General features: G+C 42.4%; 1 protein-coding gene across 2 annotated transcripts in view; it reads right to left on the bottom strand.

Moving 5' to 3' along the window:
- The window catches only part of CHRNA2 (cholinergic receptor nicotinic alpha 2 subunit), an 83,468-nt gene extending 59,644 nt beyond the window's left edge, over positions 1 to 23,824 (bottom strand). Inside the window, exons 1-2 of one of the 2 annotated variants that reach the window (XM_075201147.1) lie at positions 23,155 to 23,824; positions 21,543 to 21,973 (exon numbers count right to left, since the gene is read on the bottom strand). In XM_075201147.1, coding sequence (XP_075057248.1) covers positions 21,543 to 21,612 — 70 coding nt within the window. In that variant the 5' untranslated portion in view covers positions 21,613 to 21,973; positions 23,155 to 23,824. The remainder of the gene's footprint in view (positions 1 to 21,542; positions 21,974 to 23,154) is intronic. The other variant, XM_075201148.1, reaches the window with a different exon arrangement.
- Positions 23,825 to 24,054: the final 230 nt, after the last annotated feature.

The raw sequence follows: 24,054 nt of genomic DNA, 5'->3' as shown, positions 1-24,054 counted from the left end.
CTCAGTGAGGGGCTCAGGAGACAGATCGGTGAGGGTCTGAGGAGACAGCTCAGTGAGGAGCTGAGGAAACAGGTCAGTGAGGAGCTGAGGAGACAGCTCAGTGAGAGGCTGAGGAGACAGCTCAGTGAGGGGCTGAGGAGACAGATCAGTGAGAGGCTGAGGAGACAGCTCAGTGAGGGGCTGATGAGGCAGATCAGTGAGGGGCTGAGGAGACAGCTCAGTGAGGGGCTGAGGAGACAGACTAGTGAGGAGCTGAGGAGACAGATCAGTGAGGTACTGAGGAGACAGATCAGTGAGGGGCTGAGGAAACAGATCAGTGAGGAGCTGAGGAGAAAGATCAGTGAGAGGCTGAGGAGATAGCTCAGTGAGGGGCTGAGGAAACAGATCAGTGAGGCGCTGAGGAGACAGATTAGTGAGGTGCTGAGGAGACAGATGAGTGAGGAGCTGAGGAGACAGCTCAGTGAGGGGCTGAGGAGACAAATCAGTGAGGAGTTGAGGAGACAGCTCAGGAGGAGCTGAGGAGACAGCTCAGTGAGGGGCTGAGGAGACAGCTCAGTGAGGAGCTGAGGAGACAGATCAGTGAGGAGCTGAGGAGACAGATCAGTGGGCAGCTGAGGAGACAGCTCAGTGAGGGTCTGAGGAGACAGCTCAGTTAGGATAAGAGCAGACATCTCAGTGAGGAGCTGAGGAGACAGCTCAGTGAGGGTCTGAGGAGACAGCTCAGTGAGGGTCTAAGGAGACAGCTCAGTGAGGAGCTGAGGAAACAGGTCAGTGAGGAGCTGAGGAGACAGCTCAGTGAGGGGCTGAGGAGACAGATCAGTGAGAGGCTGAGGAGACAGCTCAGTGAGGGGCTGAGGAGACAGCTCAGTGAGGGTCTGAGGAGACAGATCAGTGAGGGGCTAAGGAGACAGATCAGTGAGGAGCTGAGGAGGCAGATCAGTGAGAGGCTGAGGAGACAGCTCAGTGAGGGGCTGAGGAGACAGATCAGTGAGGAGCTGAGGAGAAAGATCAGTGAGAGGCTGAGGAGACAGCTCAGTGAGGGGCTGAGGAAACAGGTCAGTGAGGGGCTGAGGAGACAGATCAGTGAGGGGCTGAGGAGACAGCTCAGCGAGGGGCTGAGGAGACAGATCAGTGAGGAGCTGAGGAGACAGGTCAGTGAGGAGCTGAGGAGACAGATCAGTGAGGAGCTAAGGAGACAGCTCAGTGAGGAGCTGAGGAGACAGATCAGTGAGGGGCTGAGGAGACAGATCAGTGAGGAGCTGAGGAGACAGCTCAGTGAGGAGCTGAGGAGACAGATCAGTGAGGGGCTGAGGAGACAGATCAGTGAGGAGCTGAGGAGACCGCTCAGTGAGGGGCTGAGGAGACAGATCAGTGAGGGGCTGAGGAGACAGCTCAGTGAGGGGCTGAGGAGACAGATCAGTGAGGAGCTGAGGAGACAGCTTAGTGAGGAGCTGAGGAGACAGATGAGTGAGGAGCTGAGGAGACAGCTCAGTGAGGGGCTGAGAAGACAGATCTGTGAGAGGCTGAGGAGACAGCTCAGTGAGGGGCTGAGTAGACAGATCAGTGAGGAGCTGAGGAGACAGATCAGTGAGGAGCTGAGGAGACAGATCAGTGAGGGGCTGAGGAAACAGATCAGTGAGGGGCTGAGGAGACAGCTCAGTGAGGAGCTGAGGAGACAGATCAGTGAGGAGCTGAGGAGACAGATCAGTGAGGAGCTGAGGAGACAGCTCAGTGAGGGGCTGAGGAGACAGCTCAGTGAGGAGCTGAGGAGACAGATCAGTGAGGAGCTGAGGAGACAGATCAGTGAGGAGCTGAGGAAACAGATCAGTGAGGAGCTGAAGAGACAGATCAGTGAGGAGCTGAGGAGACATCTCAGTGAGGAGCTGAGGAGACAGATGAGTGAGGAGCTGAGGAGACAGATGAGTGAGGAGCTGAGGAGACAGCTCAGTGAGGGGCTGAGGAGACAGCTCAGTGAGGAGCTGAGGAGACAGATCAGTGAGGAGCTGAGGAGACATCTCAGTGAGGAGCTGAGGAGACAGATCAGTGAGGAGCTGAAGAGACAGATCAGTGAGGAGCTGAGGAGACATCTCAGTGAGGAGCTGAGGAGACAGATGAGTGAGGAGCTGAGGAGACAGCTCAGTGAGGAGCTGAGGAGACAGCTCAGTGAGGAGCTGAGGAGACAGCTCAGTAAGTATAAGAGGAGACAGCTGACTTAGGAGTATGAGCACAGGAAGGAGTATGGCTGAGGAAGGACCCTAGAGAGGGACCACAATGTTAGGTAGCCTCCAGTAAGGGGCTCGGTGTCTTTTTAGCCAGTGTAATTTTGCTGAACATTTGCTGATAATTAATGTTCCTTTATGTTCCAGAAGTCTGAGCTTACTGCTTGTAGCCCCTTCGTGCACCCAAATGCTGTATAACTTTCCTAAGGCTGCTAACTTAGAATTGCTATATATTCTGTATGTACAATTATTACACATGAAATGGAAAATCTTCTGCTTTGCTGCTTTCTGAATATAATGAAAACAGCAATTGTCAGCAACACAGTGGCTACAAATTAACCAATCACATCAGAATCTACAACATGTCATATCTTATAAAGACACAGTTCTCTACATACTGGATACTGCAGCATGGAAATGACTTTAGAACTCTCCGGGTAAGGTGATCTTTCCTGCAATGTTCCTATGTCTGAGTGACAATTCTACATCCTGTTGTCTTGCTCCTTAACAATTACCTATAACCCAGCAGTATACATGTTTTCCTGCCAAAACAGGCTTAGCAATTTGGGGTGGTGGCAATTTAGATATAAAGGCTTGGTTAGACGGATCATAGATTTGTTCGGATAAAGATGGGGTCATGTTTGGATTACCTGCTCAGCTCAGGTTATAATGGGAAACCTTGAGGAGGCTCCTGCTTAACGACTCTTTGGACATTAGTGAAAAAATATATTTTCCATACACGGCCCACCCCTTTACTCCTTAGTTTTTTTTCAATCATAATAACAATAGAAAAAAATGTTTGGAAATCATCTTAGTATGAAATTACTAGACCAGGAATCTCATTTCATTTCCATTATTTGAATTTTTATTTTATTTCTTGATAGTTGATTCTTTGCTGTCCAATGTTTATTACACCTGAATAAACTGACCCTACCATTTTATATCTACTGTGTTTAGTCCCATTTGCAGTCTGTAAGAGTCCATAAGTGCTTGTAGTTGCATTAATACCTATTGAATTAGGATATGCAAAGAGAAGGTTTCAACTTAATTACCTCGTCAAGGGAGATGGAAAGTAAGAGGTTTCTGATTTAATCCCATGCTAATTTGTTTTTATCATCTGATTGTCAATGATTATACAGGAATTATCACTAAGATGCCTTTCATAAGAGTGGTGTATGTGGTGTTTTGTCTGCGGGTATGAATGTCTCGGTTAATCCAATGTATTTCAGATATGGGTTATTGGTGATGCCCCGCGCAGGTGAATTAATTGAGTCTCATCTTTTGTTCACAAGCCAATGCATAGATCAACTCCTACAAGTAATTAGAGCATTACAACTCATATCTCCAGCCAGGTGTTTCTTGGTGCCCAAACTCAACAAGAAGATACAAGCAGGTCTGAATACTGGTTGGGATAAAAACATAAAATGCAACCTAGATTAAAGGACATGAGAAAATGACATTGTTCTGTAACATTGAATAATGCACTGACTGCTGTAAATAATATATAGATAGCAGAAGTCATAAGAGAAGTTATATGACCAAAGTCCACCCTTACTTCACCCTGGGGTGAGTTGATGAAGCCTCAGAGCTGCTCTGTACACTTTCATCTTAGTACTTGTTCTTACATGCTCTAGCATAAGCTTAGATGACAGCTAAGCCTATGTTATGCCATGCTATTATTAGTGAAATGATAAACAAAAAAAATAGTTGTTTCCCTTTTGGTGATATAAAAGCATTCTCTCACAGAAACATATAAATATGAATGTTATTGTAGTTAATATCTTGCTTTTAGTGGCTTTTTTAATGGTAGCAAAGCAAACAGTTTTGGGGATGGAACCTATTTCCCTATACCCACAGTCGGAGGCGCTATCGTCTACAAGTGAATGCAAGGGGTTCAGTGGATTATCTTGCATTGCTCCCTTCCACGGCTGTTGACATCGTATGTCAAAGAAAAACGGATTTGACATATTCTGTCACTAGATTTCCTAACACCAGTGGGTAACAAGGCTTACACCCCACGAAATAAAAAGTAAAATAAATTGAAAAGCAGAAATGACTTATAAGGCCATTTTCTGCACACTTACGGGTATATTTACTAAACTGTGGGTTTGAAAAAGTGGAGATGTTGCCTATAGCAACCAATCAGATTCTAGCTGTCATTTATTTAGTGCATTCTACAAAATGACAGCTAGAATCTGATTGGTTGCTATCGGCAACATCTCCACTTTTTCAAACCCGCAGTTTAGTAAATCTAGCCCTTAGTGTCATTTGACTGTAGACAATAACTTGGGTTTAATTATATCTAATTTTCATCAATTTTTCGGGAGTAATTTCTACTGAAATCTGGAGCAGGAGCACCAATGCACCTTGTTCAGTGAGATTTTAAATTGTAGAGCAAGATAAAGTTCCACATTCTGCTTGCAAAACCTTGTTGAGAAAATGTAGTCACTGCGTAAAGTTTTGACATCTTCCTCTAAATATGTCTCCATGTTCAGAGGCCATAATATCACCACCTTCTGCAGTATTAATTGTGACCACGCGCCGGGCTAAATTCATGGAAATGACAATGACTATTTATCTACTGTGAACAAGAAAAACATAAGAAAACAATTTGTATTGGGGAGGTCAGAGGATCCTAGTTATCTACACTCACACTCACTGCCACCAAACAAGGTCAGACAGGCACAAGAGGATATATCACAAAATGTGATCAAAGAAATTAAAAAGGATGGCAGGTGAGTACACACAGGGCCGTCTCTTCCATTGGGCATGATGGGCAGGTGCCCAGGGGCCCTGCAGGCAAGAGGGGCCCGTCCGAATCCTAAAAAAAAAAAATATTTTTTTTTTTTTCCTTTTTTTTAAATACTTACCTTGCGGTCACATCAGCGGTGATCCGGCTCCCTCCCTGGTCCCCTCTTCCGTGCTGTGCTCATAGTGAATGCTGGGCGTGATGTCACACCCAGCATTCACTGCAACCACAGCAGTATATATACACATATATATATATATATATATATATGTGTGTAAAAAAAAAGTGATTTTATATATATAATCACACTTTTTTTTACATACATATATATTTTTTTTACACACACACACACACACACACACTATTTATATATATATATATATATATATATATATATATACAAGTTAACCCGTGCATGATACTCATGCATTCTAGTCAAATCAAGATACTTAAGGTCTTAAAAAGGTTCTTGTCATGCATTTGGGCCTAGCCCAGGCCTCCTCAGGGGAAGATCGTTACTTCCCGACGCAAGCGCCCTTTTTAATGTGTGTTCATGAGGTAAAATTACCTCACGAAAATGAGTTTGACCCCTTAACTCGTAAATTTAGCTTTTACTACCCCTCTCACGGGGGGAAGGGGGGATGATGGAAGTTAACTAACTTGACTATTCTAATTTTTTTGTCAAATAATGTCAGTATACCTAATTTCAGGTCAATTGGATGAGCCCTTTCTGAGAAAATAGTTTTTTCCACACACACACACACACACACACACACACACTAACGCACGCCTCTACACATGTGTGTTCATGAGGTAAAATTACCTCACGAAAATGAGTTTGAGCCCTACCAAATTTCAGCCCTTTTCGAATTTTTTTCCCCACACACACTAAGAATTTAGTAGGTCAGTGTATAACTCTGCCCAGCAGGTGGCGCTGCAACTTGTTGTTGTTTTTTCCACACACACACAGACGCCACTAAGCATTTATATATTAGATATATATATATATTTATTTATTTATTAGGGGCCCGGTACACTGCATTGCCCGGGGGCCCATAAAGTAGTTAAGGTGGCCCTGAGTACACATTTCAAAACTACTCTGCAAAATATTGACCTCGTTCTGCATTTGGACATAACATGTTACATATTTCCCCTGCAGAATTTAACCTTAGATGTTCCCAGTCTTATCCCAAACCCATCGTTCACCAGACTGACCATTCATCTCCGAGCACAAGAGAAACTTACGGCAGCCTCAGAGCCGGAGCGGGGAAGGGAAGGGGCATATGCCCCTAGTCAGTGTACAGTACGGGCGTGCCAAGCTGGAGCGCACGCAGCAGTGTCCGATTCAAGCTTTGGGCATCTCTCAGGTACGTGATTTTCTGTCGTATCACTTGCACCAGTTACAGGTCGGGTCTAAGTGCCGATTACTAGTGATGATGACTGCGTATCCATGCTATAACATGGGTTTGCAATCAGGAGGAACTGTAAAAATGCTATTTATGTACAGTAGACATTAATAACATCCTAATAAATATATTTTATGGGAGGAAAAAAAATATATTTTTTTTTTTAATGTTTTGTCATTAATGTCTAAGTTATTTACAGGTGACATTAGAGATATTTTTTTCTGCACGTTCTTTTGGGACTTTATGTATACAACATATGTTTTGGACGTATCCTGCAGTGTATCGTGTATGTTAGAGCAGAAGGCACCTAGATCCGTATTTAACATGAGACATTTATACAAATCTGCTCCTAGTTCAACACAGACGCGTGTATCCCAGAATTACGATTTTTATTTTTTTTTTAAAAAAAAAATGCAATTTACGTTTGTTTTGTATTTCTTAATGTATCAGGCCCATTTAGGGCTCTGTCCCGTTGTCTCGCCCAGGGACATGTTTATCCCACGGGTGGGGGGGATGTTGGAGGAAAGGAGATAGCTAACGGTCAGTCTAATGCTTTACAGCGCAAGCCAGCCCTCTTGGCACGTGGCCATGCCCCCATCGTGATATGGCCACACCCCCTGTCCCACTGCTGGGGATTTGCATGTTGGGAGGTGTGACAATTATGTATTATGCCTAATCACTGATTGTTATTTTCCCCTTGAATTGATGCATGACAATGTGTATATTGTAAGTAACGTTTCAAAGTGTGCTTTGCTGACTGACCTAAGTGACCTGTGCAATTGACAAATAATCTTTTGAAATTAGCTAGGCCCAGGGACAGATAAGCATCTCTGAGGAGTTTGTGTATACAGAGGACGTGGACCTGACCAGCCGGACAGAACGAGCAGAGGTGAGAATCATGCCCTCTGATATTCCAGACATATATCTCAGGGATAGATAACTCACTTCGAAAGCCCTGTGTCATTCTGGGAATCAATCTGTCCTTATTGAGAGCTAACCTTCAAAGGTGGGGGTGAGAGCTATGTAAGAGAAGTTTAAAATCCTCTTTATTACTCAGGGTGCATTTTCTAATAGGAAACCTGTGCCTCAGTCAGAAGTATGCCATCTCTCCCAAAGTGTACTCCTCTCACGTCAAGTCTTAAGTAAGTAAGTTAGTGACTCTGGTTTTATTTCCTATTTTATTTCTGAAACTTATTTGTGCAACTTACTTTGTATATCTTGTTATTAACTGTTTTGCAATTAAGCCTTGGAAACATTTTTCGGATTAAATACATTTAATCCAGCATATTCTCCGTGATTCATTGGGAAGTTAACAAAGCCAAGTGAGGCTCTTGCTACATGTGTATGTAATTGTAAGTGTGTAATAGTAATAAGTGGTTTTGGTGAACTTCATAGTAAATCCTTCGTGGTGGCAGAAAAGATGGACTCATTGCTAAGTGACCAAGGTAACTCCAGTCACAGCCAGCTGTTGCAGATTACTGTATCTGAGACAGGCTGGACGTTCGTGACAAGAGGGAATAATAAGACTCCCATTACACAGTTGTAGATTAAACCACTTCTCAGGGAGAAGTGGTTTAATCTACAACTGTGGGAGGGGTCTTTTCTAACCCCACCAGCTCATTTAGGTAATCTAGTGCCCAACACTAGAATATTAGACTGGGTAAGAGCTCGCAGTATACTGAGCCTATTGGCGCCCGCTGTGAACACATCACAATTCATTTATTTGTATTTAGTAAACACCACAGTCTGTCATCTGATTCCTGCACTGAAGATGATGCCGTATAAATGAGTTTAAAGATGTAATTAATTCTAATTGACGCTGAAGTGTGACTGTTTCCGTTCATTTATGTCAGTGTGATGGATTCTGCGGCTGAGCGAGTGTTACATTAGAAATGAATTAACACTACTGTTTAGCAAACACAATGTTCCCAAGGTGACTGCCCAGGGTTTTGTTCTGGGTATAAAAGCTGCATACAGATATATCATTGTGGAAATTCAGATGAACAAAGTATCACAGAGCTCTTTCTAGATCTATATTATTATTATTATTATTATTATTATTAATGTTTATTTATATAGCCCCAATAGACTAAATGCGCCCTCTAAATGCAGTAGGAGGGGCTTTTGCTACTGCCACCACTGGACTCCTTAGCGGCACCTAGAACCGTGTCCTTCTGGGTAACTCTCGTTACTAGTCAACCCCCTTGTTGGTACATCTGGGCTAGTACCCCTGACCTCTTCCTATAGATCAGGGTTGCTGTGGATGGATCCACCTGCAAGGTAGCTGGCAGAGCATTGGTACTAGATGTTGGGTCTCAACCTCAGAACAGCCGGATAACAGATTAGATTGGGTCTAATTTGTGGTGACAGCAATTACAGCAGGTAAGTAGTCGTCAAGGCAGGTTCCTTAAGCAGTGATGTTTATTAGCTCAAGGAGTCCTAAAAGGGACAGTTACATTAACTAGTTTAAGGTACTAGTGATATCTAGAAAGGTACAGATGTAATAATAATAATACATGGTCAAATCGTCCTCTTTTTATACAGATTTACACCCTGGCAGGAGCCAGTCTCCTACCCCTCTAACCAAACCAGGTGCTTCAATCAGCCTGCACATTAACACCTTTTTACATTGCTGCTAACAGTGCCACTATGTATGAGGTTTTCTATTGAGTGTTTGCCATCAGGGAGTAACATTTTTATAATCTTGCTTTGAATGCAATTTAACTTGCAAAATTCACATTCATCTGTGATCACTTGCATAGGGAGCCTAGCAGCAAGTATAATTACCATCTCCTCTCTTTCAACAGATGTTTTGGTCACTCAGCGATGAAAAGGTCTAATTAATATGAGATTACCTGTCTCCAGACAGTTTCAAAACCCAAACATGACATACTGTCTCAGAAGTCAATACATTTCCACACTTACCAAATATAAAAAGATAAAAAGAAAAGTTTGCAATGATATACAGAGGTGCACTGCACTCCTAATTAAGATAAATAGCTATAAAAAGTTATTTCTACGCGATCCAGCCACAAATAAGTTATTTCTACGTGATCCAGCCACAAATAAGTTATTTATAAGTGATCCAGCCACGATAATAATAAACTAGTTTATTTGTTAAACCATTCACTTCCACAAAGCCCCTATCAATGGTAGAATTTGCATACTAAGCATCAGAGCTTACGAAGCATATTTTTTGCATGTTATAAATTTCATGTTGTGAATTGCATGTCTTCTGATTAGAATTTAAGACTTGCACTGCCAATAGTAACTTTTTTAAAATTGTATTCAGTGAAGTAAATATCATGTATGCACTTAGAGATACTTTATGTTTCCTGGTGGCTGGCCCTTCCCCTGTGACCAGCTAATTTACAGCTTGTGACCCTGGATCATCATCATCATTTATTTATATAGCGCCACTAATTCCGCAGCGCTGTACAGAGAACTCATTCACATCAGTCCCTGCCCCATTGGAGCTTACAGTCTAAATTTCCGCTTCTCCCCTTGCCCCATTGTCTGTCTCCGCCCCTCTCCACCCCTGCTCTGTGTCCCTGCCCCCCTTCTCCCCTGCACTGTATCTCTGTCCCTCTCCTATCCTGTTGTGTGTCCCCGCTCCTCTCCTCCCCTGCTGTGTGTCCCCGCCCCTCTCCACTCCTGCTGTGTCCCGCCCCTCTCCACCCCTGCTGTGTGTCCCCACCCCTCTCCACCCCTGCTGTGTGTCCCCACCCCTCTCCACCCCTGCTGTGTGTCCCCGCCCCTCTGTCCCCTGCTGTGTATCTTTGCCCATCTCTCTCTTCTGTGTGTCCCTGCTCCCCTCTCCACCCCTGCTGTGTCCCCGCCCCTCTCCACCCCTGCTGTGTTCCCGCCCCTCTCTCCCCTGCTGTGTTCCCGTCCCTCTCTCCCCTGCTGTGTGTCCCTGCCCCTCTCCACCTCTGCTGTGTTCCCGTCCCTCTCTCCCCTGCTGTGTGTCCTCGCCCCTCTCCACTCCTGCTATGTATCCCCGGCCCTCTCCACTCCTGCTGTGTGTCCCCGCCCCTCTGTCCCCTGCTGTGTGTCCTCGCCCCTCTCCACTCCTGCTATGTATCCCCGGCCCTCTCCACTCCTGCTGTGTGTCCCCGCCCCTCTGTCCCCTGCTGTGTGTCCTCGCCCCTCTCCACTCCTGCTTTGTATCCCCGGCCCTCTCCACTCCTGCTGTGTGTCCCCAGCCCTCTCCACTCCTGCTGTGTGTCCCCGGCCCTCTCCACTCCTGCTGTGTGTCCCCGCCCCTCTCTCCCCTGCTGTGTGTCCCCGCCCCTCTCTCCCCTGCTGTGTCCTGCCCCTCTTATCCCCTGCTCTGTATCTCTGCCCCTCTCCTCCCCTGCTGTGTGTCCCAGCCCCTCTCCTCCCCTGCTGTGTATCTCTGCCCCTCTCCTCCCCTGCTGTGTGTCCCAGCCCCTCTCCTCCCCTGCTGTGTATCTCCGCCCCTCTCCTCCCCTGCTGTGTGTCCCGCCCCTCTCCTCCCCTGCTGTGTATCTCTGCCCCTCTCTTCCACTGCTGTGTGTCTCTGCCCCCTCCTCCCCTGTGTAACTCCGCCCCCTTTCTCTCCCACTGCCATAATGTCTCATGTGTGCAGGTAGCAGCAGGAGACCAGATACAGCGCTGTTGGCAATATACAGCAGGTAGGTTTGGGGGAAGGGAGCTTTTAATGTAAGAAGCCGCTGGCTCCGCATATATCCTGCATTAGGTTTTCCTTAAATGAACATTTTACTTAAACATTATGCCATAACCTTGTGGGAAAAGCTGCTTCTGCACGGTTCAGGGCTTCACAAAATGCCTCATAGAACATTACATTGTTGGCTCCATGTGACTTCAGTTCAAATCTTAGTGTTAGTTCTATGTGACCTTGATTTGAATTTTGGTTTCATCTCACCAAAAACTAGATTTTATCTGCCTGAATAACGACTGGGCCGCATAGCAGGTGCTAGATAATAAAGAGTAAAACAAATACTATATAGGTTCTACCCTATGTGTAAAACGTTCTTAATCATTTTGAATTCTGTCTTTTACAAATGTTATATAATAATACTAAAACAATTCTGATAAAATGTTACCGTGAATGAATAAATATTGATTTTGAGTATATTATATTTTTTTGCAAACAACAAAGGCTTTGCCTGAATCTCCTCTCATCTACCAGAATATGATATAAGTGGCTTTTAACAAGCTGTGGAAACACAGAACTGATAGCGATTTAATTGCCCTTGAAAAAGATTAATTTAAGCTGGATAATATGTTGGAATCCATTCGGACAGGCATCTTGTTTCTGAATTTGTGCCGCATTGCAAAGAATCGAATGTTCTCCGCTGTTGTCTAAACTAATGTTCTGTGACTGACAACCGCTGCCTGTTCCCACCCACATCCTATATGTGGTACGTGAGAACTGCACAATCACCTTACAATTACTAAGTGCCATCTATTATATCAATAAAATGTTTTGCAATACGTGCTCCACCCTCCCTGACTGTCCGGGAGACTCATGAATTTCGGGGAGTCCTCTCGTGCTTCCGGGTGAGTAAGGCACCCTCCCAGATCCATCTTCTCTTTCTTGTGACATGGGAGGGGGGTCTGGATGATGTGATTTACATCATTATTTCCCGCCTCCGCTGTGCGAGGATGCAATTCACATCATCGCGCAGTGGTGGGCGGAGCCTGATGTGAATTAGGTCATCCTGACTCTGCCCCTGTCCGTGCAGCATCCCAACCCATTGGACCTCCCTTCTGGGATCACAAGACGGCTCCCCCCCCCCCCCCCTCTTCGTTAGAACACTAATAATAAAATCATATTCATTCCACTCTGCTTTTATGATTGTCTGTCCTGACAATCAATGGAAAGTCACATGGATAGACTGAAATAATTATTGTTTCTGAAATCATCTCATCACACAAGTCAAAATGACTACAGTTATGGAGGGGTTGAATATTCCATTAAATTTGCTGGCTACTTTTTGTTGTCTTATACTTTTTGGAATTCTTGCTCATAAGTTTTGTCTGACTAGGGTCTGATCAGCTTATTGTAAAAATGATGTTGATGAGGTTGGAGGGGCTAGGTGGGGAAAAGAAGGGGGGAGTGACCTAGGTAGAAAGAGCCTGAATATCTAAACATTGAGTGCCACTCGTGTTCATAGGGTGTCTGGAGTTAGGGTGTTATAATGAATGTACCAAGTATCTCAATTGTCACCTTATTGTATGAACTCCTCATCTGCTGCTCAGCGAGGATGACCGGGGATAGAACATAGAACAACCTCTAGCCAATCGGATTATTCGAATTTATACAGCAGAACAGAATATTTCAGGACACAGCACCTGTCCACTCGTGTGGTTGGGCAATTGAGGACAGCGAAGTGGGAAGGGGAGCGTGGTATATAGGAGTAGTGCTGTGTGACCCTTGTACAGATCTGGAAGATGTTGGCGTCACCTCTATATGACATGACTGGATCTGTCCAAACTACCAATCCACCAACACCTACCAAAACACCCACCAATCAAATTTCAGAGTCCGGGCAGCTTACTAACAAAATATTGACCCAAGGATCTGTTATAATTAGAAGTAGAGACACTCTATAGACACACCAGTAAATTGATGTTAGCAGTATATAGTTTGATAAATCCACATGTTAGCACTAAAAGTTCAGTTCAGCTGTGTGATGTCATATTCTCAGAGGAAACACCAGGGGGCGCATGAGACATTCAACCATAGAGGCATCACTCAAAATCAAATCCTGTAAATATGACATGATGGGGATTGTAGTCCTCTGAGATCTCCCGAGATAGTACGTGTGGGATGTGATTAGATGTAGAGAGCCAGACACAAATGTTTTAGAATGTTGACAATTATACTTTATCCAGGAAGTGCAGACAACAAAGTAAAGATCATATTCTATTCATCAGATATATATATATATATATATATATATATATATATATATATATATATATTTATATATACACATATATATTTTTAAATAAAGCCCTTCCACCAATCACAATGTCTCATTCATACCATGTGTTCAATACATCACTGTCCAATCAAGCGTAACAACATTAACCCTCACCTCACCGAATGTTATTATATTTTTAGAATTTGAGGATCAAGATTAGAAATCTTTGAGGACTGACAATAGTTTAAGAGCTTTATACAAAGTTATGGTTAGATCTTTCGCTAGGTATAGGTTTAAAGCTCCATTTATATTCAGATATAGGACTTGGGCTAATGTTCGGGTAACGTAAGGGTTCGTATTTAGATTACAAGGTTGATTCTAGTATTTTTATTACATACGTTTTGATTTTGTGGTTTTAAATTTTAAATGTTATAATGTACATTTCGTGTGAAATGGAAAACGCTGCTCTCTGAACCAAGGATTCTGTTGTCTTCCTTGTACACCTGTAACTAAGCCGAGTATCTAAGATCCTCTCCTATCCCGGACCCCCTGTCTCTATATATAATGTGCTGCTCGCACTCAGCCTGGATATAATCTATATGCATTCATTCTACATCTAGACGTCATTACTTTAGAGATGAAGCACAAAGGATTGTTCTCCTCAGTTTTACTTAGTTATGATTTGCTATCATTTATAAATGAATCTACTGTATGCAATAACACTACTACCTAAAGTCAATCTGCACGCGTCATAGACCAATGGTGAATATTTGTGTCTGAGGAAGCAATTCAAGTGCTATGGTAACCTTTACGTCTTTCCTATACAAATGTATTCATTATTCTTCCCTCCTCAATCTTTTATGCCTTTCCTAGTTTACAGGTTGTATCATTCATATCTTCTCCCCTCTACACAGGTCTTCCTTCATTGTATTTCAGAATCCGAGCACTCCGATGAAACATTGATAACACTTTGAGATTTGCTGGTACATTAATATCTGTAAGTCCATATTCACGCTCTGCAAGAACCGACAGGTATAAATATGGTTCTTGCTTCTTGCATTATTCCAAGAGGTCATTTCCATTCTCTGCAGCGCTGAAGTTGTCACTAGATAACACTGGTTCCCCTGTGCTCAGCATTCTAAGCATTATTTATCTATACCCAGTGGGGTACGTAATGGGGTATGGGGTAGAAATGAGGCTTTGGTAAAAATGATGTCCATAAAATGATTTCCTTTAATGATTTCCATTAATTACTGCAAATAATTAATAAGTAAGGTGGTCTAGGACTAACAATGGCCCCTGTTGACTACGCCACTTGTCATCTGCCCTCAGGTACAGGGTAAGGTCTATTTTGTTGTGATTATTGCTAAAACATATGATATAAGTAATAGACAACAATTTTACAATACACTGAATTACAAACTGTTAGCGAGAATTTTAGCAAAAGAAAAATTATGACACATTAAAATGGTTGTGGTAATGGTAGTGACAGGGCCGGCACCACCATCAGGCAGCTTTAGGTAGCTGCCTATGGCGCCGGCCACGGGTGAGGTGGCATGGTGGCTGGGCACCCATACTAACAATGTCTCTGAATGAGACATTGAGACATTGTTGGTGGGGCAGTCCAAGAGGTGCGATCGCTGCAATTGACCACCCGCTATTTCCCCAGTACTGACCTGTAAAGAGAGGCAGCGCTGCTACAGGGCAGCACCACCTCCCAGCATCCCCCACAACTCCATGGTTTGGACAGCATCATGCCATCAGTGGAGAGGAGCCCAGAAAGACAAAGATGTGAAAAAGATGAGAGAAGAAAAGAAGAAAATGTAATTACTTTAATATAGAGAAAACAGAGGGAAAGGGGTTGGAGAAAATGAAGGGGGGGGGGGCAGAGAGAGAGAAGAGGCACCAAAAAATGGGGGGAGAGAGATGGGGGCGGCAAAAATGGGGAGACAGAGAAAGGGGCACCAGAAAATATGTAGAGAGATAGGGGGCACTAGAAAAATGGGGGGGGGAGAGAGAGTGAGGGGGCACCAGAAAATTGGGGACACAGCAAGAAAGGGGGCATCAGGAAATATAGAGAGAGAGCGGTGGCACTACAAAAATCTGGAGAAAAGAGAGAGAAAAGAGGCACCAGAAAATATATATTGAGGTGCCACCAGAAAAATGGGGGGAGAGAGGGGGGCACCAGAAATATGTAGAGAGAGAGGGAGGGGCACCAGAAAAATGGGGAGACAGAGAGAAAGGGGGCACCAGAAAAAATATATAGATAGAGGGCACCAGAAAATAGAGAGAGATAGAGAGGGGGAGACCATAAAAATGGAGGGGGAAGGGGTCACCAGAAAAATGCGGAGAGAGAGAGAGAGAGAGAGAAAGGCTACAGAAGAATAGGGAGACAGGAAGGGGGCATCAGAAAATGTGGAAAAATGGAAGGGGCACCAGAAGAATGTGGAGAGAGGTTGTTGCAGAAAATTTGGGGAGCAAGGGCTGAAGATGTGGGAAGAGGGGGCTTGAGAAAAAGGTGGAAGAGGGGGCTACAGAAAATGGGGGGAAAGGTGGCTACAGAAAATGTGAGGAGGGTGAGGTTGCATTCAGAAATCTGCTCAAATGACATGCTATTAGGTTAAAGGAACTTATGGTTTGAGGAACCATTTATTGTATTAGTATTTCCATATTATTTGGCAATCCCCTGTTGCTATCTATTAGTATAATTAATTTAAATCTGCAGAACACATAAGCAAAGGTAATCTAAATGGGATACCTACAGCATTAAGCTATTTATTTAAAATTTTGCGGGCGGGGGACATGTGTGAAAAAAGCTGGTTAGGGTGCCTAGTGTCGGGGTGCATCTAAAAAGCTAGTGGGCAGGGGGCATGAAACCCTGATGCAATATCCTTTCTACATATCATGTGTTTGCTCCTAGGCAGCAGTGAAGCTTGGAGAGCATTCTGAAGCCGTAGGCTGAAGCTTTGTCTAGGGTGTTGAGAAACCTTGCACCAGCCCTGGATAGTGATAAGATAAGGAAACAAGTGGCAGTCTGTCTGCCGTACTCTCCTACCACCCTAGGTCCACGACTTCCAGTGATAAAATAAGGAAACAAGTGGCAGTCTGTCTCCCGTACTCTTCTACTATCCTAGGTCCTGGACTTGCAGTGATAAGATAAGGAAACAAGTGGCAGTCTGTCTCCCGTACTCTTCTACCACCCTAGGTCCAGGACTTGCAGTGATAAGATAAGGAAACAAGTGGCAGTCTGTCTGCCGTACTCTGCTACTGCCCTAGGTCCAGGACTTGCAGTGGTAAGATAAGGAAACAAGTGGCAGTCTCTCTGCCGTACTCTTCTACCACCCTAGGTCCAGGACTTGCAGTGATAAGATAATGAAACAAGTGGCAATCTGTCTGCCGTACTCTCCTACCACCCTAGGTCCAGGACTTGCAGTGATAAGATAAGGAAACAAGTGACACCACCTTATTCCCCAACTTTGTTCTTACATATTTTTACAGTATTTAATTGCCTTTAATTTATGTCAGTGTTTTAATATTTTTTATTTGTTTTACTGTCTTATAATTAATGCCTATATTATTAACAGGTGTCAGTAATTCAATTTATTTTTTCTTCTGTGCGTTCTTGTGCAAATTTAAAATCCACATAGTAATTGGATGTATCCTGTGCAGTAGATCTGAGCAAACCTTCACCCCAATTCATCCGCGCACGTATCTTCAAAATCCGTTCCTTGTTGAATTTGGGATTTCACAGAGACAGGTTACGTGTGTTCTGAAACAAACGTACGTTGCGCCCAGTGTGCCTGCCTTGATGAATCATCACCAATAAGTGATTCCGATTAGACCACCTTTAAGTAATCCCTGATTATATCTCCACAGAACTCTTCAATTACGGAGCATATTATGAATCTAAAGTACTACTGTGACGCCTTCTGAAATAACAGACAACACTCACATTTAAAGCTGAAATATCTGACTGCGCAGAAAGTTCCTCTGAACATGACGCGATAAGATGAGTCAACCGTCCAAACCAACAGATTAACAACTGCGGTCACATAATAGATGAGCTTTTTTCCAAACACAATGAAAGGTGTACAAACACATGTCATGTAACTCAGTTATATCCATCAATGCAGGGCTCTGGGTGACTCGGTGCTCTTACAGGGAACCACAACGCTTTCTTCTCTGGAGAAAACACAAAGCAGTTTCTAACTTAACAAACATCAGAGCGGGATTCTGGGAGATCACAGCGAGATAATGACAGACCACAAATGTACTGAGCAGCTTAGAGAAGGGTTTACAGTCTAAGACACCAGTGCTCCCCTGAGCGTGTGGATATGTTACAAATCATAGAAAAATGTTATTTGTTCTATTTTCTTCTATGATGGTCCATGTTCAGGTATCTAAAATTAAAATTTCAGTAGTCAGTTTGTCCGCACTCAATAGAAATCACCGGAACCTCCTGCTTTAGGTGCAACAAATGGCTGAGAGGTCAGTATTGCAGAGATTCCTATAGCAAGATTGTAATCAACAAATGAATATATGATTTGTCATATCCCATGTCCTTGCTATACATATAGTACTGTAAGGGGGGAGGGGGGAGAACCTGTTCTATGGTATCACTTAAAGGGATTGTCTACATTTGGATAAACCCCATTATTATAAACAAACCCCCGAATGTAGGGAAAGATAGGAAAATCGCACCAGGTATAAATATTAAACGCTGCCCCTCAATTTATCCTATAATAAGCAATATTCAAGAGCAATAGATGTCCTCTTGAAGGGTGCACCCTACACATAATATCAGAAATATCATAGAGGAAAGGAAAAGCAGTGTGTATCTAGAGGCACTCCGGGGTAGCACTTGGCTTTAAAACATAACTTTTATTAGATATATATAAAAGGAGAGGGTTGTAAAGAAAAAAAGAGAGCGAAATATTAAAAACATCCAAATTAAAAACAGTGAGAAAAGTGATTTAAGAATGCAATATTAATTGCATTACCTCGATATTACCTCTAAGGCTGAAAATATTACAGATATAGTCCAATGCGCTAAAACAGTATCACCCTAATGGTAAGGTTCATCCTTTCTTGAACCAGATAACCGTTTATGGGAGAAATTCCCTGAATAGAGATGCAAAAGTATTGGGTTAGATATTTCCCAATTAGGGTATGCTATGCAAGCGCTATCAAATAGACTATAATTAGTAATCTTTAAAAGCTTCTAAAATCGCGGTATTTTGCGAATAACCCTGCCTGATAACAAAACTGGGGAGCGATTCATAAGAGAAGCCACATGTTAAAAGAAAATAGTGAGGCGAGACGCCAACGCGCGTTTCGCTCTTAGGCTTTTTCAAGGCAAAATAACCAGAGAAATGACAGCTCTTATATAGTGGTAGAGGTGGGTGTGCCGGATAATACTTAGACCAATGATAACCGTTCCCCGATGTTAGTTTCAGTGACGTTTCCCTCGACCAATCTTAGACTCATTCTGCCTTGTAGTTACTTGTTACTGGTCTAACGTTATTTAAATGAATAATATTTTGTCAATTCTATAGCCCAATATATACAAAATATCAAGAATATATTTGGCCAAATAGTTCTACGTAGATTTTGTAATCCATGACACACAAATCTCTCCATTGATTTAATAGTTCACAGCATGTACCGTATCCCCAAACAGTATTACTTCATCGGAGGGGATAACTTATTGTGCTCAAACATATGACGAGGAAAACCTCATATAATATATGCACACTCAGAATGATAATACATGTTTTCTGAGTGATTGGAGCAGTAAAGTCACGTCTTAGGACCACCATATGCATCAAGCAGGGTACAACCTCCATACTCCCTGGCTACCTGATGGAGGGGCCCAGACTGGTCTGCAGATCAGCCAGCAGTCTGTTATTTCTATTGAAGTTCTAAAATTTCTCAGTAACGTGTTAAAAGGGAGCTGCCATTTTGTTTAACACCTCTCCATCAGCACAGTGGGAGTGATAGCGACAGAGCGGGATGAGACAGCAAATAATGGCTAACATCTTACAATATGTAGAGATTATTATGCGCCATTGAATCGGAATATGTTGGGTCATTGTGGAAAGTTTTAAAGTAACCAGTGACATCACTGAGAATGCAGCCAATCAATTCACAAGGAACCAGTAACATCACTGAGAATGCAGCCAATCAATGGAGTGGAAACCAGTGACATCACTGATAATGCAGCCAATCAACTTACTAGGAACCAGTGATATCACTCAGAATGAAGACTATTAATTTACTAGGAACCAACGACATCACTGACAATGTAGCCAATAAATGCACAAAGAGCCAGTGATATCTCTCAGAATGTAGCCTATTCATCCACCAAGAAATGTTGACCTTATTGTGTATAAATGAGAGATGTTCTTTTATTTAAGACAGATTTTTTTTTTCTAAAAAGTCAGTAAAATATTTCATACTGTTGATGAGTTGCCTGAATTTAGTTTATTTAGTTTGATACAATGTTTAGTTCTTACTGTGCGAAGATTCTTGAACATGAATGAGAACACTGTAATGCATCTTAATTTAATAAGCATTTACACATTATAAAATATAATGATGCAATCATATTGAACTCTTAATAGAACAGTACATGACTACACACATTATTTTTTACAATGCAAAAATGAAGGGGAAAAAATGTGAGGTTTGCCTGAACATTAGCCCATAGTGTGACAGTCTATGATTGTATCTTCAAGTAGCACAAAATCAACATGTTTGAGTTAAACAGTAAAATTATGTTAAAACGTCATTGCAGAATCTACAGGATACTTGTTAATCGTTTAGGTACAAATCAGACACCTGGATTTATTGGGTATTGATATTGTTTCATACAATGTATCAATAGACAGCAGCAGAACTAATACCAGGCTCAGAGAGCATGAATTGCTACAAGCACATCCAGTTATTACATAATCCAGTGGTACTAAAATATATGCACATTTCAATATACATCTATGACTATATCTGAATGATCTATATTGTATTAACTACCAGTATTCCCTCTCAGATGATGGATCTGGAAATAGTGCAGTTAAAAAGCTTATTTTAATGAGAATTCCATCTTAATGACCTGCATTAAGAATCCGCTGTTCAGTGCAACCCTAATGAGGTTATTTCTTAACAAGGTCACTTCTAGGATCTCAACTTGCATTTAATTCCCTTTGAATGAAACATTCAGACAATAATTGACCTATTTAGTCAAACAATATGAGTTCCTGGAAATACTAAATGCCATCTTAAGCACAGCTAGAATAACACAACCATTTATCTCTCAAGACATTTAATGCAGGTGCAGTAATCTCCGCTGTAACAGATGTTTCCCATCCATTGACCACATGCAATGCTTCACAAAACAATATTTCCAAAGACTGCTATTAACTCCTGGCTGCATCAGCATAAAACATTTTAACTATCCTTTAACGGCTTCTGACTAGTAAAACTAAATTGCATGCTGCTGTATTTCAAAATAATTATGAACAGTATTCCTAAGTACATTACAAGTTAGTCGAACATATCAGGAATAACAATATTTAAGAGAGGGGTGAATCAGGACCCCCTCTACGTACGCCTGATGTGAGCCACTAAAAAGCTGAAAACTTGCACTTTGGCACATGGCAATCACATATACACTTTTAAAGATATTGTGCTCCATTATATTTTAGACATTATTTTAAGCAGTATTTTGGCTTAAGGTAAAACATACCTTTCCACATGAGATCAACTTGTGTTTTAAGTTTAGTTGCCCTTAAAGACTAATTTGAACCAAAGACAACTTTGTAGCTGATGTGCCCCTCCTAACTATCAGTGGCAGTACTCTGCTAACACTGTTAGAGCCTTTTGCCCCCCCCCCCCACTGTTCTAGAGGTGCAAATAGCCATGTGCCAGTTTCTAATGAAATGTTGATTGCATTTCTATTATGACTCTGTCCAATGGGAGTACCTGTGTTAGAAACACTACGCAGCTTGGATTGAAAATGTTCCCAAGTTGTCAATATTAGGATAAGAAACAGTACTCGACTGGTGAGGGTAAGCTCTTTTGCTAGTTGAAGTGAGAGGGAATATTACCTAAAAAAATATTTGTTGGTGGAATTTTCCTTAGTAACTACAGTATACTGTACAGTTTGGTTAAAGTCATGTGATTTTCCCCCTCCAAAACTGTCTGCCTAATATTATGCACAAGAAAGACAATGCAGAAAGCTCCAGATCCTTACCTGTTGTACACGCCATTATATAACAGAGAACACTTGTGACTGGCAGCACTCCACCCCCACAGTATCCCATGCCCTTGGCTGATGAGCTGTAGATATTCCAAGTGCTTTGTTCCAAGCTCCTTCCTTAAAGAGAGATAACTCTAAGTATCTCCCGGGATTTTAACCTGAGGAAACATCCAGGAGTGAACCTGCCTGCATTATATTTTTATAAAGGTGCTGGCAGGCAGGGCTGCTAGAGAGTGAAGGCAAAGCTGCCAGCGCTCTGCCCATTAGCCGGGATCAGGGGAGCTGTCCTCGGTGCTGAACTTGCTGCTGGAAGAGTGCGCTCTCCGTGGTGCTGAATCAGTCCAACGTAGGCGCTACCTGCAGGCTGCCTGATATCCACAGGGAGAACAGGAATAGGCTGAGTGCTTTACATTCTCTCCATTGGACTGGAAGAAAGAACATTGTTCACATTTCAATAGATGAACCCAATGTCAGGTGCAACATATTACATGTAACTATGAACATGACAGAGGTCAGGAAACTGTTTAACTGTCCAAAAAACAAACAATAAATGTGCTATTCCGACACAAATAATACTGTACTGTACGGTAAAGACAAAAGGTCCATTAATACTCTACTTTTTGAGTGTGGATTACGCACGAAGCAGGACACGATACGCGTTTCTCTCATCACACAGACTTTTTCTACTGTCTTGACACAGACTGTTACGTGTAAGAAGATCAGACCATCCACAGACCAGACTTAAGCCCTGACAAGCAGACGTCACTTATTCCTAGAGCTAATTCTTAGATACTATTATAACATTTGTGGCATCCAATATTTTTTATCCATGGCACTTTATACCATTAGACTGTGCAAACGGTTGAACAAGTAAAACTTACTTGTGTTGTATAAAGCGAGCACTCTTAAAACTTGAACGATTCCTTTCAAGGCAGTATTGGAGGGAGAGTAATTAAACAAGTTCATTATTGGAGTCCTACAATCTGTAACACCACGCAAAGCCAATAAATGTAATTTACAGACGTAAAAAAATATTCACTATACTCATCCTATATGGAACAATGATTCACTTAATACTCGCAGAGTGTAGCCAGACACAAGGAGTAGCTCAATAACCTCTGATCAGTGTTTCAGGATTGCATTGAGACTAAGATCCAGGAACACGATAATGAAATGTTTCTCTGAGACACAATTGCTTTTATAAATGTCTACGGTAACAATGCAACACAAACACTACACAATGCTTCCTCAAACACAACACATTACTCACTTTTTTTTCCACATCATTCAATTGATGCCTAAATATTATTTTCCAAAAGATCGACTGAAAAACCAACATTAATTCCTGGCCATATCCAATCATCACTTGTCAAATTGCTTCAAAGACCCCTTTTTGCAAGTAGCACAAACTGCTTTTTAGAGATGTTTGATATGATAATTACATACTTTTAATTTTCCACCTATATGAAGCAATGACCAGTGTTAGAAGTTGTACATTGAATTAAACAATCACTGGAAAAACAGCTACGAATTTTAATCAATGAATGGTGACATTGACTATTGTTATAATATTGCTGAGACATCCCTACAATCAAACAAATCTTACCATAGTGGTTTCTTAGAGGCATTAAAATCCACTATTTTTCAGAATCCAATATCATGTTAGTAGATGAACGGAACCACTTGAAATTGAGTTCCAAAACGGATTAAGAGACACGTCCACAGACAATGTTGAACCGGTTTAATACAGTTCCCCAGTTCTCCTGTTTAAAACGATGAAAGTGTAAAACTTGGAGAAGATGCTTTAAAACAAACTTTGTCCTTGGTCCTTCAGTGTCCTGGATAGGAAACCTGGAATGGGGGGAACCAGCTTCTCTGGTCCAGTCTTCCAGACAATTGAAGGTAGATGCTGGATAAAGCAGCCTAGACCTGGCCATGGAGGGATATGGAGGAGGAGCAAGCACAGGGTGATCCAGCCTGTCACAGGCAGCACTACAAGGCGGGGGTAGTGGTGTTGGAGACATTCTCATGTCCACACTGCAGGTTAATTGATGACATCCTTCTAGTAACTGCAAATCTGGAAGCAGGTTCAATGGCATCGCACTAAAGTCTACCTACATGCTGTAGCCCAACTTGCAGCTGATGCTGTGTCAAAGACATGCTGTATAATTAATAATAATCGCATTTTCCTGTAAAATAGTCCAGAACAGTCCAGGTAGCAATGACTGGAGGAGCAGACATTCCATATCAGTGTTTGCAATAGTAAAGTGACACAGATCACACTAGATTGTATTCTGAGACAGGCGCTGACTAATTCCCAGCTTCACATGGAAATGATCTCACTCGAACACTAGAGGTCGCTAGAGACCCGCACTGGGCATCAGTGACTGTATTTGTGTGCAGTACCATTCATTCTATCATTCAGTCCGAGGAGCAATAAAGCTTTTGGTGCAATTTACGATCTTGACATAGTGATGTGTAAAATGCAATCAATCAGTTTATGAAG

This window comes from Mixophyes fleayi, chromosome 3 (assembly GCF_038048845.1).
Source record: "Mixophyes fleayi isolate aMixFle1 chromosome 3, aMixFle1.hap1, whole genome shotgun sequence".
Taxonomy (NCBI): Eukaryota; Metazoa; Chordata; class Amphibia; order Anura; family Limnodynastidae; genus Mixophyes; species Mixophyes fleayi.
This window is presented reverse-complemented; position numbering and strand designations above follow the sequence as displayed.